Source organism: Mchenga conophoros, linkage group LG17 (genome assembly GCF_057382185.1).
Source record: "Mchenga conophoros isolate Kocher_MC1m ecotype Shallow Benthic linkage group LG17, M_conophoros_male_GT1.1, whole genome shotgun sequence".
NCBI lineage: Eukaryota > Metazoa > Chordata > Actinopteri > Cichliformes > Cichlidae > Mchenga > Mchenga conophoros.
Genome location: NC_140542.1, coordinates 39,042,436 through 39,056,127, shown reverse-complemented (window position 1 = coordinate 39,056,127; position 13,692 = coordinate 39,042,436). Strand labels below are relative to the sequence as shown.

The 13,692-nt window shown below is 41.1% G+C and overlaps 2 protein-coding genes across 8 annotated transcripts in view; both read left to right on the top strand.

Moving 5' to 3' along the window:
* The window catches only part of anos1b (anosmin 1b), a 59,078-nt gene extending 58,922 nt beyond the window's left edge, over positions 1 to 156 (top strand). For all 4 annotated transcript variants that reach the window (XM_085252620.1, XM_085252622.1, XM_085252623.1 and 1 more), the window contains exon 15: positions 1 to 156. This exon is cut by the window's left edge and continues 859 nt beyond it. The gene's annotated coding sequence lies outside the window, so the exon portion shown is untranslated.
* A 2,061-nt stretch (positions 157 to 2,217) lies between these two features.
* On the top strand, positions 2,218 to 12,459 carry LOC146555931 (uncharacterized). Of its 4 annotated transcripts, XR_014889224.1 has the most exons (12): positions 2,218 to 2,358; positions 4,690 to 6,396; positions 6,812 to 6,841; positions 6,952 to 7,057; positions 7,677 to 7,824; positions 7,934 to 7,981; positions 8,088 to 8,165; positions 9,506 to 9,643; positions 10,452 to 10,535; positions 10,790 to 10,840; positions 11,010 to 11,177; positions 11,259 to 12,459. XR_014889224.1 is itself a non-coding variant. In XM_085252313.1 (11 exons), exons 2-11 carry the CDS (start codon positions 4,935 to 4,937, stop codon positions 11,118 to 11,120), a joined length of 2,256 nt encoding a protein of 751 aa, XP_085108439.1. In that variant the 5' UTR covers positions 2,218 to 2,358; positions 4,690 to 4,934; the 3' UTR covers positions 11,121 to 12,459. The 4 variants fall into 4 exon arrangements, 3 of the variants coding, with proteins under 3 accessions (XP_085108439.1, XP_085108441.1, XP_085108440.1); XM_085252313.1 differs by having other exon boundaries at positions 11,010 to 12,459; XM_085252314.1 differs by lacking the exon at positions 2,218 to 2,358 and adding an exon at positions 2,559 to 2,721 and having other exon boundaries at positions 11,010 to 12,459.
* The last annotated feature ends 1,233 nt before the right edge of the window (positions 12,460 to 13,692 follow it).

The window sequence follows — 13,692 nt, the reverse complement described above, 5'->3', positions numbered from 1 at the left end:
TTACTTTTTTTACTAGTAGATTTATTTATTGTTTTCCTGTCCTTTTTTGTAATTAAAGATGATCAAAATATGGAATATGTTGTGTCATTGATGTGGTAAATATAAAAGATGATGATGCTCATAGTGTTTGTGAAAGCACAGAGCAAATGTTGACTGCAACCCTGAAGTCTATTAAATGCTGATATCGAATCCTCTCGGTTTTATCACTGCAGTTGTCCATGATGACACCAGCTGGGTAATCAATAATAACAGTAACTACAGTAAGTCCAAAGCTTTTTAAATGTATAAAAGCTGATTAACATCTAATCAGCTTTTATAACCAAGCTGTCTTTAATATTTCAAGGGGGGAAATTTCTGCAGTTTAAGCCGTTTATATGTTTTACATCGATCGAATAAAATAAACTTCTTCAGGCTCATCAGGAAACTTGGCAGGGAGCAGATTCACTTCTGTCTGGGCTGACATGCTCAAGTTTTACTAAACATCGGTTATTCCTTGAAAACACAGTGAATACGTCCCAACTGATTATTCCAGAATCAGCTGGTTTTATTTATTTATTTTTTCAAGTTGCAGGCTCACAGTGGATTCGTGGCAAGAACATTTACAGGGCTGAAAAATTAATTTAGGGTATAATAAAAATGACATCAATTTTACACCAAATCATCAACACCATCAATACCACGACTACAAAACTTTTAATTTTAATGGGTGTTTCGTTTTAATGGAGTGAGATAGAGAATCAACCAAAAAGAAAGGAAAAAAATCCATAAATGTTATAAACTGGTTTACATGTTAGTGAGTGAAATAAGTATTTCATCCCCAAGCAAAACATGACTTAGCGCTTGATGGAGAAACCCTTATTGGAAAGGACATCGGCAAGATGTTTCTTGTAGTTGGTCACCAGGTTTGCAAACATCTCAGGAGGGATTTTGACCCACTCCTCTTTACAGAAGCTCTCTCAGTAGTGTTTATTGGCTGCTACCTGACAACTCTTTTGTTGCCGTGCTCGTTTTGGGCCATTGTCATGATGGAAAACCCATCCATGACTCATCTTCAGTCCTCTGGCTGAGGGAAGGAGGTTCTCGCCCATGCACATGGCCCCTCAATGCTTCTTCTTTGTGTTATAATCATATAATCTCTTCTATAGTTGATGCCAGAGAGCTTGATTTTGGTTTGATCTGGTTGCAGCACTTTCTCCGGCGTTTCTAACGGCGTTACTAACGACGTTACTTCTTTCAGTAACGTAATCTCACTAATTACTATTCCTATCTTTACAAGGCCGTTACCGTTACTAACAAGAAAATGCGGTCGCGTTACTATTTTTCAACAAACAGACGGTTGAAGCTGTGTTCAGCTTACAGCATCTTATATCAGTTGCACGGAAGTAGCTGTAAGTAATCTGGGCGCTACAGCTTTCTGCCCAACGATCACTTTTTGGCACAACACCTGGAGATAAGGGGGCAAAACAATCGCATGAGTGCTGCTGCTTGACTGAGGAAGAATAAAGTAGTCGTGGTAAGACAATTACATGACCACTTCAAGATGACGAAGCAACAAGGTGACATATACCAGTTTTTAAATTGTGTTGATAGGCCACTTAAAACCAGAGTCATGATAAACAAGATATACGCGGCGTTTTTTCGCAGCAAGCACTCTGCTTATGACCAAAAATAAAAACAAACAAATAATCCGTGTGGCATCTTATCTAATGCAGAACACCCGATTGCTATGTAAATAGTTTGAAACGGTTATACTAAAGGGTAAAAGGCAAACGGCTGCAAGTAACTTTGTTCTTTGCAAAACTTGTGCATAGGATTTTAAAACTGACAACTTATATTTGCATATAAAGTTATGAAATATGATTCAATAAACGTGTTTGTGGTTGTTACAGTAAAAAATATAACTTGACTATAATTAATTACGTTTTCAAAGTAACTTACCCAACACTGGGTATGAACGCGTGAAGTGTACACACCGAACAATGAAATGTAAAACAGGAGCTTTTATAACATTACCCTTTTTTTCCACAATCTTTGTTGACAGACTTTATGTCCCCAGTTAAAAAAAAAAACTATGGACGTAAAGTTTTTGAACATGAACAATAAAAATAAAACATAAAAATAAAAACAAAACAAATGGGATCAAATTAAATAAATAAAATAAAGCTTTTGTCTTTTACATCGTGGTAGAAATGAAATAAGAAGAGAGAACCTGAAATCTCAAGGATGCTTCGCGACAGCTTCCGGACACAGCCGAAGCGCACTCCGAAGCCGTGACGCAATCAACGAGCGACGACAGCTTTGATTGTTATTTGTGCAAATCGTGGCCAGACAAAACTCGTTTGTTGTTTGACTGACAAGGTATAGTAGATATATGTTTCTTGTAGCTTCTTGCTGTGGTTTGGCTCATCAAATCCGGCAGACTTCGAGTAATGACTCGCTGCTCGTTCTTTGTCTTTTTGCGCCCCCAACTTCCTCTCGAAAATGGAGGAAATGTGTGTAGTCGTTGCTTTGTGTTTTCGCCTGTGCTTTGGCTGCAGCTAGCTAACTTAGCTCGCAATGACAAACTTGTGCAGAACTTTGTGCAACGTCATATTATGCCACCCGTTAAATAATTTGGTGGTGCGTTATATTGCTGAATGATGCGCGGACCTGCTCCGTTTGTTGGAGCCCAAATGTCAGACTGGGGCAGCTAACGGAGCAGTTTTCATTTAACTTGATAACGTAAGTGAATTTTACCAGCCATTTGTAACGACAGCAATTTCTCCCTGTGTAGTTGCTAATTCATACCACGCTCAGAGTTTCCCCGAGCCACATGGTACTCTTTAAAAGGCAGCATTAACTTTAAGAGGACAGTAGCATGCAGTGTTAGTCATGTGCTTAGTATTTGTGGGAAAAAGTGACGGCGCGCTGTAACAACAAGTGAATCCTGTCGGAACATCAAACCACCTGTTAATCAAACAGCGACGTACTTAGATGCTTTGTAACCAAGCAGACAAATAATCAAAGTGCCTGTTTTCGGTTTTTTTGTTTTCTTTTTGGCTCCTCAATTTAATATAGCAAGGGATCATCTGCCCGCATCTCACCCTGTTTCTAGCATCCTCCTCCGTCACACCACCCCTCTCATTCATTGCATCCATGAACCTTTTCCTCCTTCCTGGCAGCTCCATCCTTTGTCCAATATGTCCAGCATTTCTTCTCTGCACTGTCAAAACCATTACTAGTCATCGTACCTACATTTAAAGGCCCTGCTTTCACTCCTACACACCTGCCTTTCTGAACATGCCTTCCTCCTTCCCTCTTGCTTTGTCTTCGGCCAGCAGTAGCCCAGTTTCTACAAGCACTGGGAAGCGGTCGCTGTTAACCCAGGCCCTGACCGATCCTGTATAGAAATCTCCTCCTTGATGTTCCGCATGTTTGATTTTAGAAAGATTTTACACAGGATGCCCTTCTCGATGCAACACTCTCCATTTATTCAGGCCCGAGACCAGAACTAGAGTACACTGACTTGTGGCCTGGTCTTATCTGTTTTTCTTCTCTTTTTTTTTTTGTAGGTTCAAAGTTTGTTTTTGTTTTTGTTTTTTAAATGTAAAGTATCAGGTAGAGAAATGGCCCTGTGTCATCTTAAGACAACCATGTTGATGTTTACATGTCCCTGGAAATTAATCATTAACAATTCACTCCACGTTTGTGAATTGGAGGGATACACGTGTGTGAGTGAAGGTGGGCGACTTAAAATACCCACGAGCAGCCACTGAAATCCATGCACACTGCAAAAGATGGGTGAAAAAGAGACTGCAGACAGGGCGGGGTGGGTGGTGCTGAGTGTCAGGGGTGATTTTTGGCAGAAGGATGGTAGCAAGGGTGAAAAGAAAGGTTTACAAGATGGTGGAGAGTCCCGTGGTGTATCCCATGAGACCAGCTTAATCATTTAGTGAGTTCTGTTGAGCTTAATTTGGCAGTTTTCAGCGTCAGGAAGATGAGATGGTTTGGACATAAGATAAGAGATAAGATAAGATAGAACTTTATTAATCCCTCGGGTGGGTTCCTCTGGGAAATTCGACTTCCAAAAAAAGCACAGCAACGACCGAAGTTACAGTTACAGAACTGTTATATATACACATACACACACACATATATAAATACAGAGACAAATATAAATAAAATATACAAAGGGGATAAATAGAATAAATAGGAATAAAAAATATGTGTAAAGCAGGGATTGAGGATGCGCTCGGCAAAGGATGTTAAAGATGGAGCTGCTGTGCAGGAGGAAAAGAGACCGCAGTGCAGATTCCTGTAGTGAAGGAGGACGTGCAGTAGGGTTGGTGTGACAGAAGGTGACACTAAAGATGGGGTGAGATAGAAGCAGCTTCCAGCTGCTCCCCGACCTAAAACAGTCAGTGTGCACAGCACGAGGAACACTCCTACTAGTGAGACAAGCTAGGGCAAATTTTATTTGATGCACATCTTGTATGTCTGGTTTATTTTCTGTGCACTGCGATGTGTGCATCTTTTAAATTGTTTTGGTTTCCTTGCCACAGTTGAAATCCCACCTGTTGTTATATTGTAGGCCTGCTTTTATCTGCGTTTGTGCTGCTGACATAAACGTGTTTGTTGAAGTTGAGCCTCGCAGAGCAAAAACAAACCGACTTTTTCTCTCTCCTTTTTTTTTTCTTCTCTACCAATTAGGAGACCATGGCGGAAATATAACACACAGAAAAGTGTCCAACCTGCACATTCATGTCTGCTGTCGTGGTTGGAAAAGCTTAAGAACAATGGCAAATGTACTGGCTAGAAGAACACCTAAAGGGAAGCGAGCGCATAACATCTAGAAAGGCCGTTATACTGCCGGTCCAACAAACCAAAAGGGAAGCGAGGACAGGAGAGCAGAGAGCGGGTATTGGGATGGGGTTAAGAAGCCAAAGGAGGACGTCATGGTTCACAGCGGCTCTGCTTCCCCAATGAACACAACACCGTCAGCATCACCTCATTTAACTACAGCACCTCCTTTAGTCCCTCCGTCTGGAGGTACTACAGATCAGGACCAAACCCAGTCCCCTGCTAAACTCCTCACCGCAGGCCTTACGTCCAACTCTGATCTGACTCAGACCGGCACTCCTGCTGATACAGAGCAGCCTGTTGTAACTCCAGCCAAAGCATTAAGTACTAAGTCAAGCCAGGAATCAGTGTGGTCTTCTGCACAGACACCAACACCTGTTCCGGGCCCAGTCAATGGCCGCACATCGGGCAGGAAGAGGACTCCAAAGTCCTGTGACTGTTGTGGCCCCAACAGCACGGGGCACAATGTCAGAACCTCGGGGACAGGGAAGGGGAGAGGAAGAGGAAGGGTGGCCGGCAGGGACCCTGGGGTCACTCCTAAAGGGAAAGTGGACCAGTTGACGCATATCAAGAGCTTTGATTTGACCAAGGGGGAGGTAAATGATGAAGATAAGGTGCAAATGCCTGTTGCACTGGCTAATACTCAGTCACATACGCCTGTTGCCAAGGCTGTCACCGTCCCCTTGCAGGAAGAATCCCTAAGGAACTGTGTCATTCCGGAGAAAGCAGATGCGCATAAAAAGGAGGATGTGTTGATAGACGGCTCCGCGGCGTCTGATGTAGTAGAAAAAAGAGGCGGGGATTACAAGAGCGCAGATGTCCGATTGATAGGTACTGTGGGCGGGGGGTCACTAGTGGTTAGAGGTCAAGGAAGGGGAATGATGAAAGCCACAAGCGCATCGAATATGGAAGTTAACACTGAAATTAAAAAGGGAGAAACAGGTGGTGCTGCTGTCTGTTCTAAAACCGAGGCCTTGGCTCCGTCAGTGGTGCAGAGGGAAATTCAAGATGCACACATGCACCACGGGGACCAGAATGACCCCAGCTCAGTTAATTGTCCACTTAGAAACGGCGACACGGTAGACCTGTCTGACACCGATGAAGAAGGAGAGGAAAACAACATGATAGTGACCGAACCTGGAAACATACAGCTGTCCATCTCATGGCAGTCAGGCCCCGCTTCAAGATCAGGAACAACTCAGGACCTTGACTCTGAGATGCAGGTGGATCAAGTCCCCGACGGAACAGACAGAGTTGCTTTATTGGTAGCGCTGTCCAATGGAAATGTTATAGCACCAACAGACCACAACCGTGGATCTACAACTATGGAGGTGGAAAGTTCTCGTCCGGCTGCCGTTCCTCCACCAGACTACTGCCCTGTTACAGTGAGCAGCATCCAACATGGCTGGGCATTAAGTGACCACAGACTGTATTGTCAGCCTGGCACCTGGGAGAAAGACCAGATGGATGAAATGATGCACGAGAATCGGTCAGAAAACACAGATGGAACGATACAGCATCAAGAGAGTCTGGAGCAGCTTACTGATACCATCCATGGTAAGATGTGGTTTAGGGTTCACGGTGCGAACCCATGCCTGAGCATGAATATATTCATCACCCTCTCCGTTTGGTAAATGATGTTTTACACACAAAGAAGCGACTGCTGAGAGGATCAGCATTTTTTTTTATGTCATAAAAGATCCATAAAACATTCCTGGCCTTGTCCAGTAAGTGTTAATGTGCACACATTTGATCTGAGCTCATGTTTATACATGATTAATCATTCATGACATATTTTCTTAGCTCCCAGAAGGAGAACTAAATGCATGTGTTGATTTGATTGATGGTATAATAGTCAATTTTTGGTTAGGTAGTTTTCTGTTCAACAAAAAGGATGAGCAAAGTTCATTTTTAACAATATGTTTCTTTTTTTTTCTCTTTTAAAATTTTGAAACAACATAAATTCCTCTAGGACAACATTTTGTTGACCTGAGGCTTGCAGGTAAACTGACCAGGAGGCAAGACTGTCAAAAAGATTTTGAGATTTCTTGGATTAAAAAGCAAACACACTGGGTCACATAATCACTTTCATGACAACTTCCTCTGTTTTAGAGTTTCTGGAGAGCTTCTATATAAAATACGGCAGTTTCATTCCTCTCAGTGAATCTGATGTCCGGGAACACCTGAAGAAGGAGAGCAAGTGTGACCTCAGCAACAGGTCGGCACAAACTCAGTTTGATTTCACCTGCCTGACTGTTATTAACGTAGATAATCTGCACTTTTGAGACAGTTGGAGTAATATCTGAACTGCAGTGAGGAAACTAAAACGCGTTGTTGAGAGGTGTTACCCTCCTTTCTTCATATTTTGCTTCCGTGGAGTCTTTCTTGTTATTCTTAAAGACGTCTAGAACAAACGTTTTCTAGGATTTCTAAAGGTTTTGACATTGACTGCTTACTTCTGCTTTCTTTTACCAAATATTGACTCACAAGCTTGTTAGAACTGTACAAACTCTGGATTTGTCTATATTTCCATTGATGTTGGCATATGTTTCAATGAATCTCTGCGTCCATTTTCATATAAAGAAATGAGGACTGGCTCAAGACTCAACATGCTGATGGCAAACCATCCCTGTTTGAATAATGCTTTATTGCTCCAACAGGATTTAGACAAATCGGTGTGGAAGCAGAGCTGCTTACGTTAGCATCCGTCTTCTAGAAGTTTCTGTTGTCTTTTTCAGCGTTATTCTCTCAGACTGTCATTAAAGGTAAAATAAACAGATGAACCTCATATACAGAAGTTCGATTAACATTCCTTTCTCTCCGTGTGTCTGTTTTAGTGGGTTGGACATCAAAAGGGAGATGTCTCGGTACAAGTCGGGGCTGTCTTCTGCTCCTGTTGCAGGCTTCATGGTCATGTATAATAAACACACACTAAGGCTGGAGGACCTCGGCACACTGGAGGAACAGAATTGGCTCAATGATCAGGTAAAGAGAGGAATACAGTATTTTAATTTAATTTAATTTTTTTAAAATGTTAGTGATGCTGTAACTGTGTTACACCTTCAGTACTGATATCACGTTACCTTTTCGTCAGATTATCAACATGTATGGAGAACTCATTATGGAGGCTACGGAGCACAAGGTAAGACTGGGTGTGTTTGTAGGGTTATGCTTGATTAAAAAAATATTCACTGGTTATTTTTGAGAATCTAGATATTCAAAAAAAAGTTACTGTTTCTTTTTCTTAGGTTCATTTTTTCAACAGCTTTTTCCACAAGCAGCTTGTGGCCAAAGGTTACGATGGCGTGAAGAGATGGACTAAGAAAGTAAGGACATTTGGCTTCACTGGAATCAGTTTTTACTGGAAGCTGCAGAAAACTAGGTTCAGTTACTGGAAATGTTTCTGTGGCGTCTGTGTGCTCCTGCTGAGAACCATCATCTAAATACAAACCACAGCCTGGTTTCCAGAAAAGGTGGAACACTGCACTCTTAAAGTGAAACTGAGGAGCAGTGTTGGTCAAGTTACTTAAAATTAGTAATTAGTTACTAATTACAGATTACTTCTCCAAGAAAGTAATCCAGTTACTCTACTGATTACTTATTTTTAAAAGTAATTAGTTACTTTATTACTTTTTAAAAACATGATACACAACCTGAATATGTAATAGAGAAATAGACCTTTCAGCCCAATTCTATTTATTCTGCACAATCCATCATATAAAACTGAATCAAATGGAAAAAGCCTCTTTTTTTTTTATCAGTTTTAATCTTTTAACTTTATGCATCAAACAAAAATTAAATTATCTGCACCATTCTCTGACTGGAAGAAATTTCATTAACATTTAAACCTATTTTCTGTACATTCCAGCACATAAGATAAAATAATGTTTTGTGTTTACACTCTTTCAAATAGATGCAAGTAAAACACAGTAAAAATGAATAAAATCACAGATTCAGCAGCACTGAGTCCTGTCACTCTTAAATCTATAGTCACCTGTTTAGCAGGAGTGGGGCGGGTGGAGGTTTGTCCACAGCGGTCATGTCAGTGGGGGATCCGGGGGTGCTTACATCACTGTGATGAGACACGCTCATAAACAGAATCATGGTTTAGTAATGCAGCGTGCTTATAGGAAAGTAACAGTAATCTAATTACTTTTTTGAAATAGTAATCCCTTACTTTACTCCTTACTTGTTAAAAGTAATCGGATTACAGTAACGCATTACTGCCCATCTCTGCTGAGGGGTTTTCTTATTTTTATGTCCTTGTCCTAACTACTTTTTAATATCTAACTGGCATCAGTGAGTAAATGTTATGTAAAAATATAAAAGCTGCAGAACCATTTCTCCATCATAAACAACACAACGAGGCTGGGCACACATCTCCCAGAATCCAACTGGGATCTTTTGCACGTCAGGTGCAAACCAGTATGCTCCAGAACCTCAGAGAACACAGCGTGACAAAAACACAAATGTGTGGCTTGAACGATTGCTTTCACCTCGTGTATTATTGGAAATGTAAACAATGACAGTGATTCAGATACATTTGACTCTCAAACCTGTAACTACATCATAGAATTTGAGTTTTGTTTGTTATATTGCTGATTGTTAATTGACGATTGTTGACCTGTAGTGCGCTCCTTTCTGACTCTGTGTGTGGTCGTTTCAGGTCGACTTGTTCTCCAAGTGGCTGTTGCTAATTCCCATCCATTTAGAAATCCACTGGTCCCTCGTCACGGTCACCATGGCGACCAAAACCATCAGCTACTATGACAGCCAAGGCATCGTGTTCAGACACACCACAGATGTGAGCAACTCCGCGCATGTTGATGTTGTTTTGTGTCGTATTTTCTCAGTTTCAGAGAACGAGGCAGGAATCTCAGGAATCCAGTTTTTCTGCTCCTTAGACAAATAAATTATTGGGTTCAATAAAAACAGGAGGAGTCTACATTGAAGAGAAGAAAAAGCACAACAGTGATGGAAAAAGAATCCATATTTTATTACAATTAACTAAGCATAATTTCCTTAACTTTTGCTTTGTGGACACGATCATCTGAGCTCCTTTTGCCAAACACACTGTCCCCTCCCCCTCCTACTGACCCCCCTCTATTCCTCACATTTTCTGTGTGTATTTCTCTTGAGTCTGGCTCTTAGAAATATTGAATTAATGTAAGAAATCATCATTGGATACCGTATTTTTTCGGGCCCTAAGGCACACAGGATTATAAGGCACATTAAGTGAAACAAAGCAGTCAGATGAATCAAATTTTACTCATCTCATTCTTCTTGCTTCCTCCTCTTCTGTACCATTGATTCATTAATGCTGAATTCTCTGCAGCTGCTCTATTCCCATGTTCCCATGTATTCCCAATATTTTTCCCGGCTTCAGTGAGTAAACGTCTATAAGAAACTGTCAAAAAATCCTATGCAGCTTTTTGGTTGCAGACCTGTGTAATCCACAGCATCTTCTGTTCCCTGAACATTTACATAAATGTAGTTTCCGACCTTGCTGTCTCGCAGAATTTTAGATGTACTAAAATACATGCTTGTGCTGTAATGCTACATCTCTGCACCGTAATCACTGTAGCGGTTCTGTCTGTGTGATCTCCCATCAGAACATTATGAAGTACCTTCAGTCTGAAGCAAGAGAGAAGAAACAGACAGCTTTCCAGAAAGGCTGGAAGATTACTATAATCAAGGTAACTCTGATCCCAGACCTGTGTAAACACACACCCACTTACCTTTGCTCCTTTAAAACAGGGAAGATTATTTATTTTGCCCAGAGTAGTTCAGGAAAGTTGAAGTTTGCTTATTTTTTTTGTACGTAAATCTTTCACTTTGTATGTCCTAAGTCAAATTATAAAGTGGCATGCATGTAAATAAAGCTGAAATATATGCAAACAGTTCAGCCCAAAAGCTGCAGCTGTAGTGTTGACTGTGATTTATTCCTCAGGGTATTCCTCAGCAGAAAAACGACAGCGACTGTGGGGTATTCGTCCTTGAGGTGAGATTATGCATCTCTTTCACGACTCCCTGGCAGAAAAGCAAATAAAATAGATATAGAGTGTTTCTCCTGCCTTGGGTTTCTACACAAATTTGATTTGTTGGCCCTCACTGGAGGGCGAATAACACAGAGGAAAAACCTCACCACTGTCCGTCTTTCTGTTTGCCAGTACTGCCGCCGCCTCTCCGTGAAGCAGCCGCTGCTGTTCAGCCAGGACGACATGCCTCGCATTCGCAAGAGAATCTACAAGGAGCTGTGCGACCGTCGTCTCAACGACTGAACGACCGATTATCGGCCGCCTTCGCTCACTGACTTGCTCGCCTGGTTACACGTGATGGTCTGTCCGAGTGTGTCAGATGGCCTTTTTCACTGATGGCCAGTTACATAAGCTAACACAACCTGGCCATCTGTTTTCCAGGGAGCCCTAACTGCCCGTCTGCCTGCCCGACTGAAAGCTGAGCAGCTGTCTTTTGGGACTTTCGGTCACTTTTGGAGTTCAATTACAGTCTTGTAGCTCAGTAGATTTGTTTTTTAGACTTGCAAATTTTCAAGAACTACTGACGTGGCCCCCTACTGACCTGTACACTTAGGGTTGTTTCAGCTTTCTACAGCTACCACCTTCAGAGGCTTTTTTTCCGAGACCCCTCCCTTTAAAGAAGCGACTGAACACTTAATGTTGACTGAAGAAACAAGTGTTACATCAGCCTGGACCAATAGGAAGGACCTTTAATCCTACATGGAGTGGCCTTAATGCTAGATGGCCATTTTAAACTGAATGACAGTTTTAACCATTTGTTTTATGCTGGACTCCCCAGCAGCGTCACACTCGCAGTCATGTGCATGTTCTACGACATGTTAATAAAGCTAACGTATGAGTGACAGTGGACCAGACGTTCACTTAAAACTTGAAGGTTGGAGCTGGTTTCGTTCTCTTGGACTAGACGAGATATTTGCACGGTTAGAGGCCAACGAAGTCTAGAATTTCAACCGAATGTACCATCCATGTTTTCTTCTTTGCACCACATGGGCTAATGGCTTGAAACAGGGAGAGTTTAGTTTTTGTTTTTTCGAGTAAAGTTTCAGGTTTTTGAGACTTTATCCCAGCTGATACCTTAATGAAATTCCAGGTTTTGAATCATGTTATCTTTTTAGTTTGACCCCTGTTTTTTCTATGACCTTATGGTAAGTTAGTTTCAAACTGGACTTTTCCAGACATTTTTGCAAAAATAAATCGTGTCTTCATACGATATCGTTTAAACCCATCAGATTTTCATGCTTTTCAGTAAATGTGCAGTTGAGCTGTCCTGCTAGCTGCTGATCTAAGGACCAGGGTGGATTCTCCAGCATTAGTGTCCCTGCTTCATACGGATGCATTAACACAGATGAGGAAAGTTGTGGTTACAGAGCGGCTTTCGAACAGAGAAACAAGTAGACCTCAGTTATTTTCATTCAACCGTTTTTTCGACATGGATTTAGTTGTTATATTCAATTATGTGTATTTACAGATTGTATTGTTCCTTTTTCTGGCCTACTACTGTATGTGCTAGCTCTGGCTAAGAACCACAGTGGTTTCTGGACTGTTTTTATTGTTGTTATTAAAAGGCCAATACTGCTGGAAACACTGCTGCATGATTTCCTGTGATTTATTTACAAGAAAAAAGCCCCCGGTCTCATTAATAAATAAATAAATAAACCGTACAAGCATGAAAAAAAGATAAATTAAAAAGATTTGGGGGGGGAAGAGACGTATGCAAGACATTTATCTTACAAACCCTCGTAAAATTTCCTCTTCCAGCTGACGTCCTCGAGATATAGAAACGGTAAATAAACAGCCATTCCTGTTGGAGTAAGACTGAGAACTTGTTATATCATTAAAACTCAAGACAAAGTGCGGTGAACTTATCATTTTATATCCATATTTTCAGTAAGTGGACGACCTTCAGGTTAAATCTGTCCTTGTGCTGCCAGTCGTGTGTGAATTCACAGAGTTGACCATCTAATCCTCTGCTGTCGTCAGAGATTTTAGACAAGTGGATGATGGAAAAACCAGAAACTTAATTTAAAGAATTTGTGAAAGCTATAGGTGCTGATGAGCTCCTGCATTTCTAGATGATTACCACAAGAGGGGGCTCTATATCAGCAGTTGTTATTTAACACAAAGTGTGTTACTCTGTGGCGCTCAAGGAAGGACTTGAGCACTCGTGCATGGTTTCTGATTTTTATTTCTTCAGTCGTGCTTCTCTGTCTCCTGTCCCACGAGCTCAGTTACACGAGCCTTGTTCAGATTTTCAGTGCTGTGCTAACTGCTTTGCACTTGATTATTAGGCTTTTGGGTTTTTTTGGGTGGGTGGGTGGGTGGGGGGGGGGGTTCACTCTTCAACAGTATTGTCATCATGGGAGTTACTAAAAGTCTCAGTCAGCCTTTTTCATTCTTGTTCCATTAAAATTTCCCCAACATCACCATCACAGAGCTCATCTGAAACATCCATCTTTTCCACCATACACAGAGTTTTTAAATTGATTCTGTCTTTGCTGTAAGCTATTTTGAAACTCTGTAATTAGATGACACATTAATTTGAGACACTGTATGTACACACACACACACACACACACACACACACACACACACACACATATGAATAAATGAATCAAATAACTATTTGTATTCACTGTTCAAACAGTAACCAAAGGAACTGAATTCATAAGAAGTATGATTAACTGTTAAACTTATTTAAACTGTCTTCTCTGGAAAAGCACATTACCTCTAAAGAAATAATTTCACGCCTTCTTTAAGAGTCTGTAAGAACAGCGTTACTTGCAGTTGTTTCTACTAGATAATGACCATCATAGTG

Bases quoted from the DNA above. Each gene is read 5' to 3' on its own strand.
- LOC146555931 (XM_085252313.1), top strand. From the start codon at position 4,935: ATGGTTCACAGCGGCTCTGCTTCCCCAATGAACACAACACCGTCAGCA. The intron at 7,982-8,087 runs GTAAGACTGGGT...TCTTTTTCTTAG, and splicing joins TGGAGGCTACGGAGCACAAG to GTTCATTTTTTCAACAGCTT. The intron at 8,166-9,505 runs GTAAGGACATTT...TGGTCGTTTCAG, and splicing joins TGAAGAGATGGACTAAGAAA to GTCGACTTGTTCTCCAAGTG.